This window comes from Crotalus tigris, unplaced genomic scaffold (genome assembly GCF_016545835.1).
Source record: "Crotalus tigris isolate CLP2741 ecotype Arizona unplaced genomic scaffold, ASM1654583v1 scf7180000018504.2861643, whole genome shotgun sequence".
In the NCBI taxonomy this organism is placed as follows: Eukaryota; Metazoa; Chordata; class Lepidosauria; order Squamata; family Viperidae; genus Crotalus; species Crotalus tigris.
Genome location: NW_024097043.1, coordinates 1,942,326 through 1,962,048, shown reverse-complemented (window position 1 = coordinate 1,962,048; position 19,723 = coordinate 1,942,326). Strand labels below are relative to the sequence as shown.

Here is a 19,723-nt window from a genome sequence, read left to right as displayed (position 1 = left end):
TTAATCAATATGACATCCTGCCCCTCTTTAAAAAATGAGAGATCCACCTGTGAGAAAACAGAGAAAAATACAGATATAGGTTAGTCCAGTTTGTTCGGGTATTCAGTGTGAAATTTCTTAAGCAGTTTAGGGACTTTAATATGGCATTTGTGGGCCCACTCGTTTTCGGAAGATGGAAGATATTTCCATGCTACTAGGTATTGAGTGTAGCCATGGTATTTCCTAGAATCTAAGATTTCTTTAATTTTGAAATGTTGTTCCCCTTCTACTATAATGGGAGGAGGGGGAGGAGCAACAGCTGGTCTTAATGGCGACTTGCTCACATTTAAGAAGGCTGCAGTGGAAAATTGGATGAATTTGCCTGAGGGACTTTGGGAGTTCTAACTGTACTGTTACAGAATTTATGATTCTGACAATGGGGAATGATCCTACATATTTGGGTCCCAGTTTCTTTGAGGGTTGTAAGGATTTTAGGTATTTGGTGGATAGGTGAACCTTCTCTCCTACACTAAAAGGTTTTGGTTCAACTCTCTGCTTGCATTTTTATCTGCTTGCATTTTATATGCTGCTTGCATTTTATATGCTTGCCTAGCCTCATCCAAGACTTTTCTTTAGTTGTGCAATCCACTCCTTTAACGAAGGGATTGCAGGGTCTGCTGAGGGGAGTTCAGGCATTGGGTTGAAACTCTGTACTGTGGCTACTTGGAAAGGTGTGTAGCCCATGCTGGAATGGACGGCATTGTTGTAAGCAACTTCTGTGAACGGAAGTAAGTCAGTCCAGTTGTCTTGCTGGTAATTAATAAAGCTTATTTGGAGAATAAGTCCGTTATGACCCAGATGACTGTGTTGCTGCTACTCTCAGGTAATTCCACAATAAAATCCATGGAGATCTCCTTCCAGGGTGCTGAGGGGGTTGCCACTGGTTGCAGTAATCCAGGTGACTTCCCTTATAGTCTTTTTGCTGAGGCACAAATCGGGCAGCTGACCACGTAGCTCTCAATGTCCTTTTTAACCAAAGGCCATCAGAATTGCCTTTTAACTAAGTGCAAACTTTAGTTTTTACAAACCCAAAATGGCCTGCGGATTTCGAGTCGTGGCACAGTTGCATGAATTTTAGTTTCTGGCTTTTGGGTATGTACAGTTTGCCTCCCACCCATGGTAGTCCATCATTAATGGTGCATAGGTTTTTATGGCTCAGGAGCCATTCATTGGTTTCTAGAGCCTTTTTGAATTTGATGCCTGCTTCACTTGCTAAAGGTTTTTGGAGTTTGGCTTGTGCACGTATAGTGACCTGTGCTTCCAGTTGTTTTTCTGGCATAAGAGGCTTTGATACATTACTTCGTGTGCTGTTGTATTGTGGCATTTGGGATAATGTATCTGCTAGAAAGTTTTTTCTTCCTGGGAGGTGTTTTAACGTGAAGTTAAATTGGTGGAAATGTTGTGACCACCTCGCTTGCTTGGGAGTTAATTTCCGGGGTGTTTTAAGTGCTTCTACATTTTTGTGGTTGGTCCACACCTGGAAAGGAATTTTGTTCCCCTCCAGGAAATGCCGCCAAGTGAGGAGAGCCCATCGCACTGCAAATTCCTCTTTTTCCCAGATTGCACACTCTGTTCCATCTCTGTGAGTTTCCTTGATGTGTATGTATAGGGCTGTAATGTCCCCTCATCATTTTTTTGCAAGAGTACAGCCCCTACAGCCACATTGCTGGCATCTGCCTGAATCACAAAAGGTTTGTCAGTGTCGGGATGCCTTAGCACCGGCTCTATGGAAAAAAGTTTTTTAAGTCTCTCGAATGTGGCTTGGCATTCCACTGTCCATTTTAATGGCTGGCTCGTTTTGGGCTTTCCTTCCACCTTGGTTTTTTAGTAAGTTCGTAATTGGCAATTCTATTTGGGCAAAGGAGGCAAAGAACTGCTGATAGAAGTTGACAAAACCAAGGAAACTCTGCAATTGCTTCCTGGTGTGTGGCAGAGCCCATTCTAATACGGCTCGGACTTTCTCAGGGTCCATTTCTATGCCATTTGACAATGTGTGATTTCCCAGATAGTCAATTTTATCCTTATGGAATTCACACTTGGATAGTTTGGCATAAAGGTAAGCCGCCCACTGTTTGTTTAGGACTGCTCTGACCAATTTGACATGTTTGTCCATAGTTTCAGTGAATATAAGGATGTCATCTAGGTAAACAAGTACTCCTTTGTATAGGTGCTTCCTTAATACATCATTTAACAATTGCATAAACTCTGCAGGTGCTCCTTGTACTGCAAAAGGTAGAACTGAAATTGGTAACACCCTAAGGGGCAATTGAATGCTGTCTTCCGTTCGTCCCTCTCCTTTATTCTGATTCGGTAGTAAGCTTCCCTTAAGTCTAGCTTTGTGAAAATCTTCCCTTTTGATAGGTGGGCCAGCATGTTTTCATGAGGGGGAGAGGGTACAGATTGCTTTTGCTTATTGCTTTTAAAGCTCTATAGTCCAAGCAAAGGCGAAGAGTGCCATCTTTTTTCTTTCGGAACAGTATAGGGGCGGCTGTTTTTGGCCTTGCCAGCTGAATAAAGCCTCTTTCTAAATTTTTATCTATGAACTTCTGCATTTCCTCAATTCTTGCGGGCTCATGGAGTACAATCTAGGCTTGGAGAGTTTCGCGCCTGGTCGGACTTCTATCACACAGATTTCTATCACACACATGGGCTGGTGAGGTTCATTGGACCTTTCCTCATTGAACACTTTAGCCAGGTCTCTATACTCCTCCGGTATTTTGGGTAGTTCCTTTTCACGCCCACTGCAGCTTTCTCAGATGGGGTTTCCCCATTTTGGGGCTGGGCTGGTGCCTTGGTTGATTTCCCTTTCAAGAATATGAGTTTCGTCATTCTCCAGTCCACCCACGGGTTCCACTTGGTCAGCCAGGCCATGCCCAGAATTATGGGGCATTCCATGCCAGGGGTTACCACAAATGTTATAGTCTCTACGTGGTCCCCTAGGGTGAGTTGAACTGGTAGCATTGCTGGGATGGTGGGCACCCCTCTGCTATGGACCCATCTAATTGACTGAAAGAGATCGGTTTCTTCAGTCTGCTCAAAGGAATTCCTAAGTTCCCCACTAACGTTGGGCTTGCCAGAGCTCAGAACTCCTGGATACATTCCACCACTGGTTGTCTGCCCTGTTTCATCATCTTTATTTGCTCGTTGGCTTTCTGGTCAGCTAAGTGGTCTTTGAAGCAAAGTGCATCTGCATCATGGAGGTCCACGACCCAGTCCACTGTGATGCTGTCCAGGGCTGCTTGTACAATGTGGATCCTGGCCTGGTCGCTTGGGATGTCGTGGCCATATTCCTCCATGTAATTTAGCACCTGGGTTAGGAAGAATCCCAGGTGCTGTGGCTCTCCATGATATTTCACATCCAGGGTAGGAACTTCTGGATAGATTGGAGTCTTTTCTTCCACTTGTCTTGTCTCCCCTGTCTGCAGTGGCTGCTCGATGAGGGGTGGCTGCAGCATCAGCGACAGCTGCGGTCTCGGTGTTACCTTCAGAAGGGTCTGGAACCTCAGGTTTGGCTTCCCCTTCATTAGCCCTCTCGCTGGATCCCAGGTGAATGGTGCCTCGGTATGGTTCAGCTTTCTCTTCCCTCTTGAAATTTTCATCATGCCGATTGCCTGGTCCAACAATTGGCTGGAGTGCATGGGTCAGTCGTCCTCGTCTTCGCTAAAATGGAGGGATCTCTCCATCTCCAACTTCCAGCCTAATTGATGACTGCCATGTCTAAGCTCACCTTTCTGGCCTTCTTCTCCCAATCCTCCTTCTCCCCAACACCCATCGACCACCTGGGGTTGTGGCAGTGTTCTGCGATCACTTCCTTTCCTGAGGAGCTTGAGGATCTGGAGCGGGAGTATTTGCAGGGGTTTGCTTGGCAGGAGGCTTCCCCCCCAATTGCTAGCCCCTCTCTCTTTATTCCATTGTGTGACATGCTTTGCCAAGTCCCCCAATAAGGGTCTTCTTTCTGGGCTGACTATTTCTGCAGATCCTGTCTAATGTCAGGGCCGCCTTCAAAACCTCATCCTAAGAAAGCAAAACTCACGGAAGCGGTCTCTTCCAAAAGGAACTTTTATTAGGAAAAGCTGATAGCAGGCATAATAGATAGGATCTGAGGGTTTCTCTCAGATCAATAGGTTAAAAGAGTCCCAAGCAAACCCCACCCCAATAGTTCATCTGGTCAGTTCAAATGGGAGTTCAAATCCATTGTGGGAAAGAGCTGATAACGCCAGTCTGTCTCAGGCTTGTAGTGATGTTTGTTGGGTTTTCACACGTTCCCTTCCGAAACAGGAGATAAGCCAGATGCCCGGAGGTGCATTCCTTTCTCCCCACCCTTCGAGCTGACACAAGGGGTGGACAGTTCAAAGAGCGTGTATGCAGAAACAGTGAAAGAGTTACATTGTAGCAATAGAGAAAACAAAGAGGCAGCTCGCAGTGTCTTCCCCCCTCCCTTCCAGGAGCATGGCAGAACCCAAAAGAATAGAAAGAATAGAATTAGAAAGAGCCCCTTAATCAATCTGGGTTCTGACACAGAGATTTCTCTGCTATGCTTGGGGGAGAGAAACATGGAGCATGTGAGGGTGATCAGTTCTGGATGTAACTTCTACATTTCTTTAAAGTTATAAATCCAGAAATCTCACTGAATCAAGGAAGGGATTCATCATTCCCCATTTGATCAAATTCACAGAAATGGGGAAGGGGAGGGTGGAAAATTATCCAGCAATGGCAAAACCAAATACAAGCAGCACCTTCAGACCCAGGCAGCATTGATGAGCTTGTATTACCTGAGGAATACAAGATCTACTCACCAGCATTGGGCATAGAAGAGCCATTCTTACTGGGCAAATTTGGAGATGGACCTAGGACATTCCTAGTATTCGGCAGAAGTACTTGGCTTTATATTCTGCAGACATCTGACACATGGTATGTGGATGGTACTTTTGCAATTGCTCCCAATCTATTTGCTCAGGTTTATGTCATTCTAGCAAAGAATTATGAGGGAGTGCCCCCTATTTTGTATGCACTTCTGCCTAATAGCAACACAGCAAATATGAAAGATTATTCCACTTCGTGAAAAACCGGGTGGCTAACACCCACCCCCATTCCACTTACTGAGATTTCAAAATGGCTGCCATGAATGCCATCAGAGAATGCTTCCCAGAAGTCGCTTTAAAAGACTTTTTCTTTCATCTTGCACAGAACATGAGGAATCATTTACTAAGAACTGGAATGGCTCATGACTTCAACAATGATGTGGAGTTTGCCGTGAAGGCAAAAATGGTTGTGGCCTTGGCATTTATGCCTGTCCCCCACCTGGAAGAATATGTTGCTGCACTACAAGACTATTTGCCCAGAGAACCTCAGCCTGTTTGAACTGGTCTGAGGACAACTACATAAGTCATCCAGGCAGGAGAGGAAAAGGAAGATAGCCACCCTTGTTCCCAATAGCCCTGTGGAATGTGTTTGAATGCACGCAGGTAGGAGAGGACCATATAAACATCATTCAGAAGCTGCTCATCGGCAACTACGTGCCCAATTGGGTATGTGCTATCCAACCATTTGGAAATACATCAATGGTCTGAGGGAGGTCCAGAAAGGTAGAGATGCATTTTATGAACAGCTTCTTTCTGGACATGGCCCTCCACTGAATCTCAAGAAGTATTCTATGGCAGATGAATGCATTGCCAGAATTGTAAGTGAATATGGCAATTGAAACCCTACTGACTATTTATGTGCCATAGCATACAATTATCATATTGCTTAATAAAAGGTTTTTTATTTTGTACTCTTATGCCTTTTTATGACTTATTGATGTCACAATGTGGGGGTAACTTTAATCAAGGAGGGAGGGAGAAAGAGAGAGACATAGAGAGGAAGTGTTGGAGTAAGAAGTCACCTTTTAACCTCTGGGAGTGGGAATACACCACCCAAAAAAGGAGAGTTTTACCAAATGGGGTGTGGAGAAGTAATGTCGGCAGCCAGGCTCCTGGACAGGGTGTTGGTGTCACCACCGTAGGCACAACAGATGTCGGGGCATGGGAGGCCTGGCTGCAGGGACCCTGCAGCAAGATAAGCAGGCACGGGGCGCATGGGGCAGCTCCCCCCCACCCTACCTCACCTTTTCTGGGGGCTAGAGCTGAAAGATTGCCTTGCCAAGAGGCTACGGCCATAAGTTTTGCCTTGCCGGGAAGCAGAGGACCCCAGTTTGAGTCACTGCTAGCGCAGGGGAATCAAGAAAGAATATCACTTCTTCTGCAGCCACTCACTGCCGCTCGCATGCATCACCCCCTGCCTCTGTTTTGCAGGCAGAGGCCTTCAAGAATGGCCTCTGCAGCCCAGAATGCAGCTCCTACATGACACGCTTATTGCCCCCAGGCCTCTGTTTCTCCCGATATGGGACAACAGGCTTCAACTGAATTCTAGTAAGATAAAGTAGCTCTGAATAGGTGGTTCCTTTCTATTTGGGACTTTACTATCTTTGGTCTTGGAGAAGATAGCAATGCCATGGACAGACCCAAAGCATGGTCTGGGGGTCTTCTTGGACTCCCAACTCCTGCTCAAGGAACAGATGACAATCATGGCTAGGAAGGCTTTTGCTCAACTTCAGGTTGTATACTAGTTACCCTTAAAGAATGTTCAGAAGCGGCAATTAGTCCAGAATGCAGCAGCATGAGCAGTTTTGGGAGTTCCTAGTGTGATGCATGTAACACCTCTACTATACAAGTTAGCATGGGACCAGGATATCTGAGATATCATCTCATCACAAATAAATGGATCCTTCCCACCTTATCAATAGGAAAGGCATGTTGCGTATGTCAAGAAATTTCAACTGGTGGAATCTCCTCAGCTGCTGTCCCATCCTCTGGAACATCTTACCTCCAGAATTGAGGCAAGCCCTCATTCTTGTTAAGACCTGGCTTTGCCAACTAGCATGGAGGTATAAGAGTATGATGCAGCCATGGGGATGGCCTGTGTCTTGAGGACATTCCTGCTGCTTTGTTAATCTTTTTAATGTTTTGAATTTTTAACTTTGATTTTTTTATTTTTACTTGTAAGTTTTAACAAATTCTTACATCTGATTTTAATCAATGCTTTTATTGATGCATTTATATGGCTTTATTATGATGTTATAAACTGTCCAGAGTCACTTAGGGGAGATGGTTGGTGTAGAAATTGAATGAATGAATAAATAAAGCCAATCTTCAATAAAATGTTTTCTTCTTTAATTTTAAAACCAAAACAATACCAATTCTCCCGTGGTCATTCTGTTTCTCTGTCTAAAAAAGGAAATATCTTTGAAAGAATGAGCCAGTGGATCATGAGTTGTCCAGGGTGATCCTAATTCTTTTAACTATTTCCTGGAGGCTTTGTGGAGAGTCCTTTAAGGGATCCCACTGGAAGATTCCTGCTGAAGTTCTCAGGAAGAACTAGACAGCGAGACGGCTAGATTTGTATCTCCAGGTCACAAGAAAAAGGCATAGAAATACTGAGTGAGGGCCTTAGACAACTGGAATGTAGAATAGATAGGTAAAAGCAAACAGTGTTTTCTTCTCCATCTGATGTACATAAACATCTTCTTGAAATGTATCCAGGGAGAGGAAATTAAAAAATCAATATTTTAAACCACTTGGGTAGAAAAAAGTCCTCATAGCGGCTTTATTGCTGCTCTGACCTTTCATAATAGATTTAGTCTCATTTTCTAAAACTGTTGGCCAATGAGCCGAGGTGGCGCAGCAGTTAGAGTGCAGTACTGCAGGCCACTTTAGCTGACCGTGTTCAGCAGGTCAGCGGTTCAAATCTCACCGGCTCAAGGTTGACTCAGCCTTCCATCCTTCCGGGGTAGGTAAAATGAGGACCCAGATTATTGGGGGGCAATGTAAATATATATATACATTGCTTACTGGGGTACACCGCTTAGAGAGTGCTTGCACTTAAAGCGGTATATAAGTCTCATAAATAAACAAATAAATAAATAAATAAATATACCTTCTGAATATGAGTAAATCAATATTAAGTAACTATTTCATGACATGTTTTGAGAAACTGAACAAGTGATAATAATTTTCCCAATCCTCACCTGAGATTGGTAAATCAAACACAAATTTCTGTTGTTTCAGGATTCCAGCCAGAGAGTGCCAAAACATAGCCACATTTGGTCAATTTTTGATCATATTAAAGTAGCATACTTTTTTTTTAATGTAATGAGTTTCTAATATTTTTTTTAAGAGTTAGCAACTTATCTTCCTTAGCTAAAGAACAATGCATCTGAGGTAACGTTACAGCTGTCTTCAATTTTCTTATTGTCAGGTAACATTCATTATCAAACCAAGAAAATTGATCTGCAGGGGAAATTTTGGAATAGAGTTTAATTATGTATTTCTGCAACATAAAAGACAAATTTGTAAATGCAATGAAGACTCAGCTCAATCAACTGTGTGTCATGGAACCATAACATAGCATTCGCTCATTTGAGGCTGTTCAGTATTGCTTCGCTATCAACTCTAGACCATATTATTCTGAATCACTTCCCAATTAGTCATAACTTGTCTATGAGCCATATTATATAACCCTAAATATGAATGGTCAAATATTTTCACACCTGCTAGCTAATGATCACTTTCTCCCCTCAGACAGAAATCAGCTTTACTTTTCAATACAGGGATGAGATGTAGCACACTGCTTCAGTGGTATAATGAAAGGTATACATGCCCAGCTTCAAAATTTGGACATTTCATTTAAAAATCAGTGATATCAGACCAAGAGTGTTACTTTTGGGCATGACTTGAATACCAGTGTGATGATTATCAAACAATTCATCTGGGAATCCACCACACTGGGCAAAATCATGAACACAGAAGCTTAACTTGACATTAAAATAATTGAATCAAGTAATTATATCTTGGATAATTATTTATTTAATAGAGTAACAGCATACGGTCATCCATCTCGTTTACTATGACTTCAGGCAATTGACAATTAGAATAAAATAAAATAAAAAGAACAAAAATTATAGACATAAATAACAAAATAGCAGCTGAGAACCCTCACAGCCTCCTGCAGTCTATATAACCACAAGAAAGGATCATTTATGCTATTAGAACCCCAGAACCCACCAGCAGAGTTGGGGCAAGCCTGATCTTAGGGTGATGATGTTCCAGAGGAAGGAGTCACAAGTCTTAGAACTTTTTTTTATTTTTTACTATAGACGATTTTAATTTAAATCAAATTAAGTTTAATATTTTACACCTGGTCTTTTGAACTATAGTTTTCTTGTTAATGTTAATTTATTTACTCTGCTTGTTTAACAGAAACTTGTTAGGAACCTCTTTCTTTTTGTCATTGAGAAAGTAGCATTGAGATCTTTAAAACTTTGTTGTAAGTAGAAATAAAAGCCCTAATACTTAAACTACTGTGATAATAATTAAAACTTCAGATCATTGGCAAAATTGTCACATTAATAGCATCTTTTCTGTTCTTGGGTCCTTCTGGCCTATTACTCAGGCATTTTCTGAACATTGAACTTGTACTCTTTTGTAATGACAGCAAATCTATATTCCAAATAATCCAAATGACAAATCAGTGGGGCAAATGTTGGAGTAGAAGGGAGCTTATTGATGCATGTTCAAAAGCAGCATAATAAATGCTCAGACATAATGGAAGGGTTGCAAGGAGCATATGAAGTGTTTCTTTTCACTGCACTTTGGGTCACTTTGCAGAACCTATGACCTTTTATTTGGGACAAAAGGAGGCAACCAGGCAATCTCAAGAGGCCAGTAGGACGTAGGAAGCAGCTTCACCAAGTTCACTTGTGCGATATAGCAGATTATCCCTATGACAAGGCTTCAGGAGTGGAAGAAAAATATTACTTTGAAATTACAACACCAAAAGATGAATGTAGGCTTGTCTGTGCAGTGGACTGGGGGTTAAGCATGTCATGAAAATATGCCCTTTAGAAATGGTTAAGAGTCATTTGGGGGCCATGTGAAGGGGAATCCAAAGTGTCAAACATGTTGACTTTTGGGGCATCCACAGTAAGCTGAGATATCAAAATGTTGAAATGTGTTTCATGCCTCTTACTTATTTGCAAGTGACATTATGATGCATATTTTGTCATTTGCTTCCTTCACCACCATCTCTCTCCCTCCAATACCCACGTTGTCTTCTACTGTATTTTAATATGATTAGTATAAGATTTACTTGCTCTTTCATCTATAATCAGGTTTCCACAGGTGTTCTTCCCCTAAGAGGCTCTGCAGAGGCCTTTCCCAAAGTGTAGGAAGGGTCCTAATCCAGATCTATTCTGGAAAAGGATGCCTCAACTTCTCTTGCAGGGCATTCCTTAGCCTCAGGGGAGTATTTCCTCCTGAGCGAACTGGCAGAGTCCCTTACTAACTTTTTACAAGAAGTAGCTATTCAAACAGACTGTAATTTCCAGCCTCCCAGACAAACTCTGCCTACTACATGGCAACCCCCTGCATGTTCTTAGTCAACCCCTTAGGATCTACCCATTGAGATCAACAGGCTTTAAATGGAAAGGAGGAAAACAAGTTAGGCCCTGAAACTAGTATTTTGACCATTGTGACAAGGATACCTTTTTCATACTTATTGTATATTATATTTTAAAATTCTCTAAATAAATAAGAGGTGAGAAGTTCTTAGAAATGCTGCCTGAGATTAGTTTTACTTGTGAAACAGTGTAGCTATTTAAGCTTTTGGGGATGTGATATCTATTATCTCTGATGCAATCTTTCTCTATGCAAATAAGTCTTAAGTAACAGACCAAAACAAACTTTAAATCTGTGTTAACTCTTGATTTTTCCCATTGGATATTCATTTGAAATAATGTGATTTTGATAGTTCTCTATCCCCTGATTGCTTTGCATGTGATTAATATTAAAAAAACATTATTATATTTTTTAATTTCTTTTTCTAGAATAATAAAATTAACTTAGTGTATACTAATTGAGGAAGGGAAGAGGGGATGGTTTGTGGGAGGAGCAGCATGTGTGCATGCATGCATGTGTGCTCATTGCTCATGCAGTGGGACTGCAAGCACCCACCATTTGCACGAATAGGCTATGTGTGCACGTGCATGTGCGTGCTGCACTAGCCCCACTTGCACGGCCCAGTTGTGAATAGGCCACAGCCCAATAATTGGCTGCAGCCAGTGATGGGATTCAAATATCTGAACAACTAGTTCTTTGTGTGGATGCCACTTCTGGAAGTCCATTCTGGGCCTGGGCCTCCGAGCCCCAGAATGGGCTTTTGGAAGTGGTGTCTATGCACTTCCAGTGGGCTGTTCTGGGCCTGGGAGGCCTCCCCGGCTCAGAATGAACTTCTGGAAGTGGTGTCCATGCACTTCCGTTGGGTCATTCTGGGCCTGGGAAGCCTCCCTGGCTCAGAACAGACTTCCGGAAGTGGCATCCACATACTTCCATTGGACCCTTCTGGGCTTAGGAGGCCTCCCCGGCTCAGAACGGACTTCCAGAAGTGGTGTTCACACACTTTTGGAGGTCTGTTCTGGGCCTTGTGAAAAAGGGTTAGGGAATCAGCCGATTCGCCGAAGTCAACAAAAAATTAGCTACTGGTTCTACCGAACTGGTGCGAACCAGCTGAATCCCACCACTGGCTGTGGCCCACAAGTTGGGGACCTGTGCATCAAGGTATTGAAGGGAGGAATGGATTTCTTTCTCAAGTCACATGGTCTTATCTTATAGGATCAAGAGGTGGCACTATAGAATTAGTTTCATTTTGTCAGATTCTTACACAAGCTAGTATGTATTGCTGGAAGACTTCAGATAAATAATAACCAAAGAATAAGTCCAGAATGTAAAAATCAATTGAGAAGACATTTGAAATTAAACAACTTAAGCACTATAAAGTATATTTCTCTTAAAAGTATATTAGAATTCCTTAAATCAACTATTCCTTGAAGTTTTCCAGGTAAACATTTTAACTCAAAATTAGCTTTTAGATAAATCCACCAGTGGCTATCCCACCCAGTGCAGCCTTTGCAATTATTAGCCCCCAATGAAATCGTGAAGAGAGCTCTTGGCTACTAAGTGGGCAGGGAGAATTGGGCTGGATAAGTTAAATAGGGGGAGGGGCATTGCTCAGATTCTAAAATGAAATGAAAATAGGAGAAAGCTGGTTACCTGATTCTTGGGGGAGAAGAAAACATGAAGATCAGTTTGAGAAATACTGGCATATCAAAGATTTAAAAAATTACTTTCCCCCCAGTTAAACTGTAGTCATAGCAAATCTTACCAAAGAGGCTGGAAAACAAACTTTCTCTAATCAGACAAAACAACCTGGAATGAGTGAAAACAAATTACCCCTGAAATTATCTAGGATGAATCGGATTATATTTGGAGGTCTAGGTCGGCCCTTAGAGATTATTAGGCAGGTCTCAGCACAGCCCTGATTAGGACATTATTAGGGACTTTTGTTCAGAGATTAACATACATTTTTTTCATTATAGGTTGAATGGACAAACATTATACAGAATGGAAAATAGAATGAAATGGACCACATAGCTGTGTGAAGAGAATGGCAAGCTTTGAATCCTTGCAAAGCAGGAAGTGGCGCTAATCTGACTACTTTTAGAATTTCTGAAGCCCGAATCTGGCTGTTCCCAGAGAATGCAGACCGTCCAGTGAAATTTTCTGATCAGCTCATGGAGTCGCTCTGGTTCCTTGCACCTGCCAATGGCTGTGCCTCTATTATAGATGCTGTCCTTGTTTGATTGACCTACTGTATGTTTACTTCCATTCAGAATATGGTGAAGAAGAGTTGGAACTTAATATATTTCAAGTGAACATGTGAAGATCTTTCTTTCAGGCACTGTACAGGTAGTCCTTGACTTACAACCATTCAGTTAGTGACCATTTAAAGTTATAACGGCATTGAAAGTATGACCACATACTTACAACTGTTGGAGCATCCCCATGGACACAGGATCAAATTTTGAATGCTTGACAATTGTTATGTATTTATGAGTTTGCACTGTCCCAGGGTCATGCGATCACCGCTAAAAGAAAATATTTCTAGCTCAGGGTTGATATGAGAGTCCTGAGTGCTCTCTGAACTTGCTTGTTTTCTTGCAGATATTTCATTACCCAAACTAGGTAACATCATCAGTGCTAGTGTGATCCCCTTTTGCAACCTTCTGACAAGTTTATGGAAATGTGAACAATAAATCATAACAATATTTTCTACAAAGCTCCTTTGAGCAGGGGGGTGATAACATTCCTTGATTACCTGCCATAAAGTTCATATCAACTCTTGGCAACCACACAGATAAAAACTATTGGTTTGAATGGGCTGAACCATTCAGATTACATGGGGAGAGATTAATGTAGGCGAGCAGAGTTTTCAGTTTGAAAGTAATTATCTCTTGATGGTTTCTCTTTTGTAAACATAACCAGGGAGAGGCCATACTGTTATCGACAAATAATAATATTCATTTCAGGTTCTTCAATATCTCTGTTCATAATTGATTTTTAATATCTGTTTGTAATGTTTCTGACTAGTCTGTAAGATTCAAGGAGGGCTATTGAAAAACTCCTTTGGGAGAGACATTGCAGGAGTTTTGGGGACAAACCAGACCCTGCATAAAGTATATTTGCATGGTAACTGCATTAGTGCCAAGAAGAAGAAGCTGCTACGTGAAGACCCAAAATACTTAGGAATAAGTTAAAGAAGCTACGACAATACATCAGTTTCTTCTTTTCTGTTTGATTTGTATATTGCTCATCTGATTTCTTAGGTTTTGTTGATTATAGAGGCATTTTAATCTAAATCAAATGAAGTAAAATATTTCGCTTCTGGTATCTTCAACTTATATTTTCCTTGTTAATGAGAATTTATTCACTCATTCCATGTAAGCTTTTTACCTGTTATTAAACTTTTTCTTGTTTTTCTTGAGAAAGAGACATTGAGATATTCAAACCTTTCTTACAAGTCAAAATCTAAGATATAATAATTAACTGCTGGGATGGTTAAAACCTTCAGATTCAGCTGAAGAAGGTAGCCCAGGGGAGCCACAATATCATAAATTTTCTCCCCTGTCTCCACTTCCAACTGTCCCTTTCTGATCTTCTGCTTTTCCAACTCTCCATTTCTCTCCTCCTCTGCTTCTCCACTAATTCTCCACCCCATCTCCATCAAACTTACCACGCCCATCTTCCTCTTGCCTTCTTGTGACATACTGTTCCACTTCCACAGGCCAATCTCAACATCCCAAAAAAACCTTCCAAAAAACCCTCCTCTGCAAAACTATTTTGGAGCTCCATCAAGCCTTTCAATGTGCATCCACCTTCGATTGCTAAGCTATCAGTTCAAATAAATTCTACTTCTGCTTCAAAGGTTCTCCTGTGTCTTTATCAAATATCACAGTTAGTATCTTCAGTGCTTGGCATGTTCTGTTCATCTTCCTGCCCGGACAGCCCTGGATGTGGAATCCAAGTCTTCTCATAGCCAGACTTTGCTTCAGGCCCTTACAAACCCCAAATGCTGAGCAGATTTGGGAAACCCGGAAGAGGTTTTAATTGAGCCAAGACAAAGTGAAAATCTCTCATTCATCTTGTCTGAAACCAAAACCCTTGATGAAACATAGTCTGATCCAGAGCTTTACATGAAAAAGTGTGTGCTGAATCAAACCTTTATTACAATCAGAGACCAGATTTAAAAATTTAAAAAATTAAAATAAAACAGAAGAAGGCATGATAGTATATTACAGTTAATGGTGAGATAACTGATGAGAGGCCGAAGTCTGCCTCTCACCAAAAATAATATAAAAAAAAGAATTTCCCTCCTAAATGGATAGTTTTTAAAGAGATAGGAAATCCTCCAAAAGACAATGGAAATCAAGTTTTTTGAATTAGATAAAATGTAGAAAGAATGAAACCAAATAAAACCTGGAATTATCTGAGATAGATTAGATTATATTTGGAGGTCTGGGTCTGCCCTCAGAGATGGTCAGGTGGGTCCCTGCACAGCCCTGATAGAGAATTACTGGGGACTTATTTTTTGGTGGGAGATTAAAATAAATTTCACAGTGAGGTTTCTTCAATATTTACAGCAGAGGTTTAGGATATTGGAAGATTAGATATTGTTGGCAAAGCTTCCAAAGAAAATCTTAAAGGAAAATTTTATTATTAAGAAGCAAACGAAGATATTTGATCCCAGATGGATCAGAGATAATGATTGTAGTGATTAGTGGCATGTATGAAGCTGTTGTAGATTTTTATGAATTAAATACAATAATAGATTGTTAACAGATCTCTCTCTCTCTCTCTCCCTCCCTCCTTCCCTCCTCTCTCTCCCTCCCTCCCTCTCTCTCTCCCTCTCTCTCCCTCCCTCCCTTTCTCCCTCTCCTTCTCTCCCCCTCTCCCTCTTTCCCTCTCTCTCTCCCTCCCTAGTCTGCCAACAATGAAACATTTAGGACATTTATGCCATGGCTACTGAGAGGAGATTTTAAAACAGAAAGCCAAATGAGCAAAGGATCAAAGAAACTAGTGAAGTTTAGGAGTAAGAATTCAGTGTTTGTAGGTTGTCAGGAGTATGTGGAAATCCAAAATGTAAATTATTTCAGGGACCATTCTTTTTCTATTTGATGGAGGTTTATAAAATAAAAGGGATAAGCAAACTGAACTTTCAAGGAGAAGTGGACATTCTGATTCTTCAAACAAGACAGAAATCCTTTGAAATTCTTTCTTTAAAATAGTCGGGAACATCAAACCAATTTGAATATTTTCAAATAAGCTGCATAGTTCTAGAGTAATTACAAAACCAAGGCAAACTCTTAGAGACTTGACTGAGTTTGGAAACTTTATAACACAAGATGTGGAGCATTTGCTATGACTCATTTATAAGTTGCGGGGTGGTAAAATACAATTTAAAAGCTGAAAAAAATAAATATTTTATGATTAAACTAATGCAGAATTTGAACAGAATAATTGATATGCAACAATGGGAATTTCAATGGAAAAAATATAAAATTTACATAGAACATTATATTTGAAGAAAACTGGTATGTTTTATTGATAATGTATTACTCTGGTTCAAATTATTACAATTGCTGGAAATGTCATGCTCAGAGTTGATTTTTTCAAATGTGATATTATGAAGCCAGGAATTTTGGAGAATTGAAACAAATTCTACAGCTGGAACTTTCTCTTCAGCCAGACACTTTTTTAAAAAAATAAATATTATTAAACTTTCTATTCCTACATACTGAACTGGCCCTGCATATGGTTATAGCTGCAAGGACACTCTAAAGCGCATATTGAAAAGCACAGGCAGCTCTTGCAAGTAGTTCTCGCTTAACGTACATTCAAAGATTGTCCAGAGTTACATTATCTATGAAGGAGGGGTAATTACAATGCAGAATAAGATCAGTGAATGCAACATCTTCAGTATTTTAGTGTTTATATTTTTATTTGGCATGTATTTATATTAAGGAATTGCTAATGCATAGTGGTGATCTGACTTCCATTGCTAACACTGCAAAATATATAGCTATATATATATATATAAAAAACTCTTGTCACTGAATGTTCAATATTCAATGCATTTATTATTGACACAAAAGCTGGCATCCAGGGAGCTTCCTCCTGCTTCATTTTGCCTGCTTGTCCCAGGATTAAATAGGAGGACAAATTTTAAGTGCTGGCAGCAATGAGCTGTGGACAACAACACCCAAGAGTAGACAAATGGGCCAGTACTTGAAAAATGCCACCCCTAAAATAAGAGCTGTAAAAAAGTTTTGGCCAGAAAACCTGCTTGTTGGAAAGTCAGTAGCTGCTTATATCAATCAGACTCCAATGGAACAATTGATACCCATTAGCAAAAAGCTGGCAAAAGGACCAAACCCACTGAAGGAAATCTCACCAAGTTCCCAAATTAATATTCACCAACAGTCTAATGCAAGCAATAGCAAAGCTAGTTTCCAAAGTTCAGTAGCAAGATTGATAGCAATGGTACCACACACTCACAAAGAGGAAGAGCTTTAGAAGGGAATCGACAGAAACATAGTAGTTAGGCACATACTTCTCCCACACAGCTGAGGGCAAAAAAGGAGGGGACCATTTTTTAGACTTGTGTGAGCAGCTTGGACTTTCCTCAGAAGAGTTTTATCTTCCCTGTAGCCCCTCCAGTTCCTTGGCCTTCTCCATCTCTTGCAAATGGGAGAAAAAGAATCTGCACATGGCCAGAAACCCTTTCCTAGTATTACAACTCTATAGCAGAGGTCTCAAACCTTTCCCAGCTCGCGGCCCAGAGGGAAGGAGACCATCTGGTAAATTTGTGTTTGTCGTGCAAATAAGGATGCATGCATGCGCTAACCCCGCACGAATGTGTGAATGGGCTGTGCGCATGTGGGCAGCCCTGTTTGAGCATGTGCAAATGGGCCATGCACATCTGCTAGTGACCCCATTCTTGCCCATGTGCATGTGCAAATGGGGCCATGGGCACTAGCACGAGTGGAGGGGGAGCACACACCAATGCACGTCCACACCTGCCACCCATTCACGCAGCCCGATGGCCAAGACGCTGCGGCCCAGCAATGGGCCGCAGCCCATAGGTTGGGGACCCCTGCTCTGTAGGACAATCCAAAAGAACCAGGAAAGGTGTGGAATGAAGTAGTGGATGTGTATCTTCATTTAAACCTTTGTAGAGGAAGGATATCTCTTCAAGGCTTCTACAGCCCAGTTATTTAATATGACCGATTGAGCAGAACTGCTGTGAAACTTTTCCTTTCTTGAAGCAGCTGCCTCAAGATACCGCAGAGGAAACACGACCCATACAATAAATACAAGGAGGAAGGGAGGGGCACTTTTGAAAGCGAAAATGCTTTTATCTGGACCTGCAAAGGATAAAACTTTATCTGACTGTTTACAAATTCAGAATCAATTTAACTTTCAGGTCCCCTTTTTTCATCACAGAATAGTAAGCCTTACATCCTAGGTGCTTAAATATGAGAGGGATGGATTTTGTGGTATGTATTTGTGTGATAGTCTCTTCTGGGGAGCAGCCAATGCTTTGCAAAAAAAATAAGGCCTTTGGGAAAGACATTGCAGCATAGTTTGTGTGGGAAGGAAACATCTCCAGGAAAGAAAGAGGCCCTTCATCTGAGCTTGAAGTGGGGCTGGCAATAGAGGGATCCCGATCTCCATCATAACCCTATAAGCACATATTTTGGGGGGGAAGTTTTGCTTGGAGATCCTCAAGATCTGGCTCCTCATACAGGGTTTATGCTTGATACAATAATGAAATCCCTATAATTTCATATTGATAAACTCTCTTGGCTTTTCAATGTGCTGAAATGCTGTGTAGAGTTCAACCTCAGGCTGGCTGTGCTTTTCATGTTTAATCACATGCTTCAGCAGAAGAGGTGAGACCTGGGGCATTAGTTTTGCATGTCCCTGTTTATTCCCTGATGCCCTCTGAGAAAGAAGAAAAAAGGTCTTACATACCAGGAGGGTGGATGATATTATGGGCCAGATTTCATGAGTTTTCTTAAAGGTACAGCACTTTATTTCAATCGAATTAAGTCCAGGGTGGGAACACAATCTGAACACTGGCAGCAGTTGTGTTCAGAAGTGCCACACCTTAGAAAGTTAGTAGTGTTGCTTTATAAACTTGTTAGCCAATGAAAATTAGACAACAGAGTTATTACAATATAAGAAAGACATCAATCATTCCTGTACACTTTCTTATTCCCTCCTTCAGTACATCACATCTGTGTACATGTTTCCCACGCTTGCATGAAATTTGATTAGAGATGCGAGATAGCAATAGTTAGGCTAAATCTTTTTTTTTTCTAGTTCCATTTACAAAACCCTACATTCCTCCCTTTTTAATTGTGCAACAGAATGCTTTCTGTTACTTGGTGACCAATGATGTATATTCCTTTGGTACTGCAGTGAGAGTTAGAACATTGGCTGGCTTTCCAAGTGATATTTTGACTAGTCAGAGCAGTTAGATTTATTTCATGTGCTTCCCAAGGCCATTGTTCACCCATGTTACTACCCACACACATGTAACAGTTGCATTTAGAGATGAAGCAATTCTTTCGGACAGATCAATAAAAAGTTTTTTTGCTACTGAGGGGATCTCAATTGTGGTTTCCAATTCATCATAAAAAAGTGAAAAACTCTAAAATGTTTCTGGGACAGTGATATACTTGAACCCATATTTGCATCTGGGAGTCTGCTCCAGTTCCATCAATAGCTAGTCCAAATGATGTTGAGAAATCCACTGATCTGGTTATCTCGAATCACACTGGGTTGCAGGAATCAGCGTCACATTGGGAAATACTGACTCCTTTAATTACATTGAACTTTCCCTTGATTGTGCCAGATTGTGTTACCCCTGTATACCCCTATATACCACTTTGCAGTGCTCCACCTCGCATCCCAGCGCTTCACATTTAGTCCATTTAGCTTGATTATAGTCAATTGCTTTACATGCATCAAAGCAGACTGGCACTATCCATAAGTCTCATGTCATTCTTGCCCAAGAGGTATTGTCTGTGTGTCCCTCCATATGCCCAGATTTGAAGTTGTTGGTAGGGCTTTATTGTATTGACAGGATCATAACAAATGACCCTATCCCCAATTTTGCAAGTGGAATATGTAGTCTTGTTATAAACACAACTTCCTTTTGTTCCTTTACACTCATAGGCGAGTGATAA

The 19,723-nt window shown here is 41.1% G+C and overlaps 1 protein-coding gene across 3 annotated transcripts in view; it reads left to right on the top strand.

Annotated features, from left to right (window-relative positions):
• Positions 1-14,817, top strand: part of LOC120312469 (NACHT, LRR and PYD domains-containing protein 12-like) — a 74,610-nt gene extending 59,793 nt beyond the window's left edge. For all 3 annotated transcript variants that reach the window (XM_039353233.1, XM_039353231.1, XM_039353230.1), the window contains one exon: positions 12,509-14,817. In XM_039353233.1, the coding sequence (XP_039209167.1) occupies positions 12,509-12,563 (55 nt within the window). In that variant the 3' untranslated portion in view covers positions 12,564-14,817. The remainder of the gene's footprint in view (positions 1-12,508) is intronic.
• Positions 14,818-19,723: the final 4,906 nt, after the last annotated feature.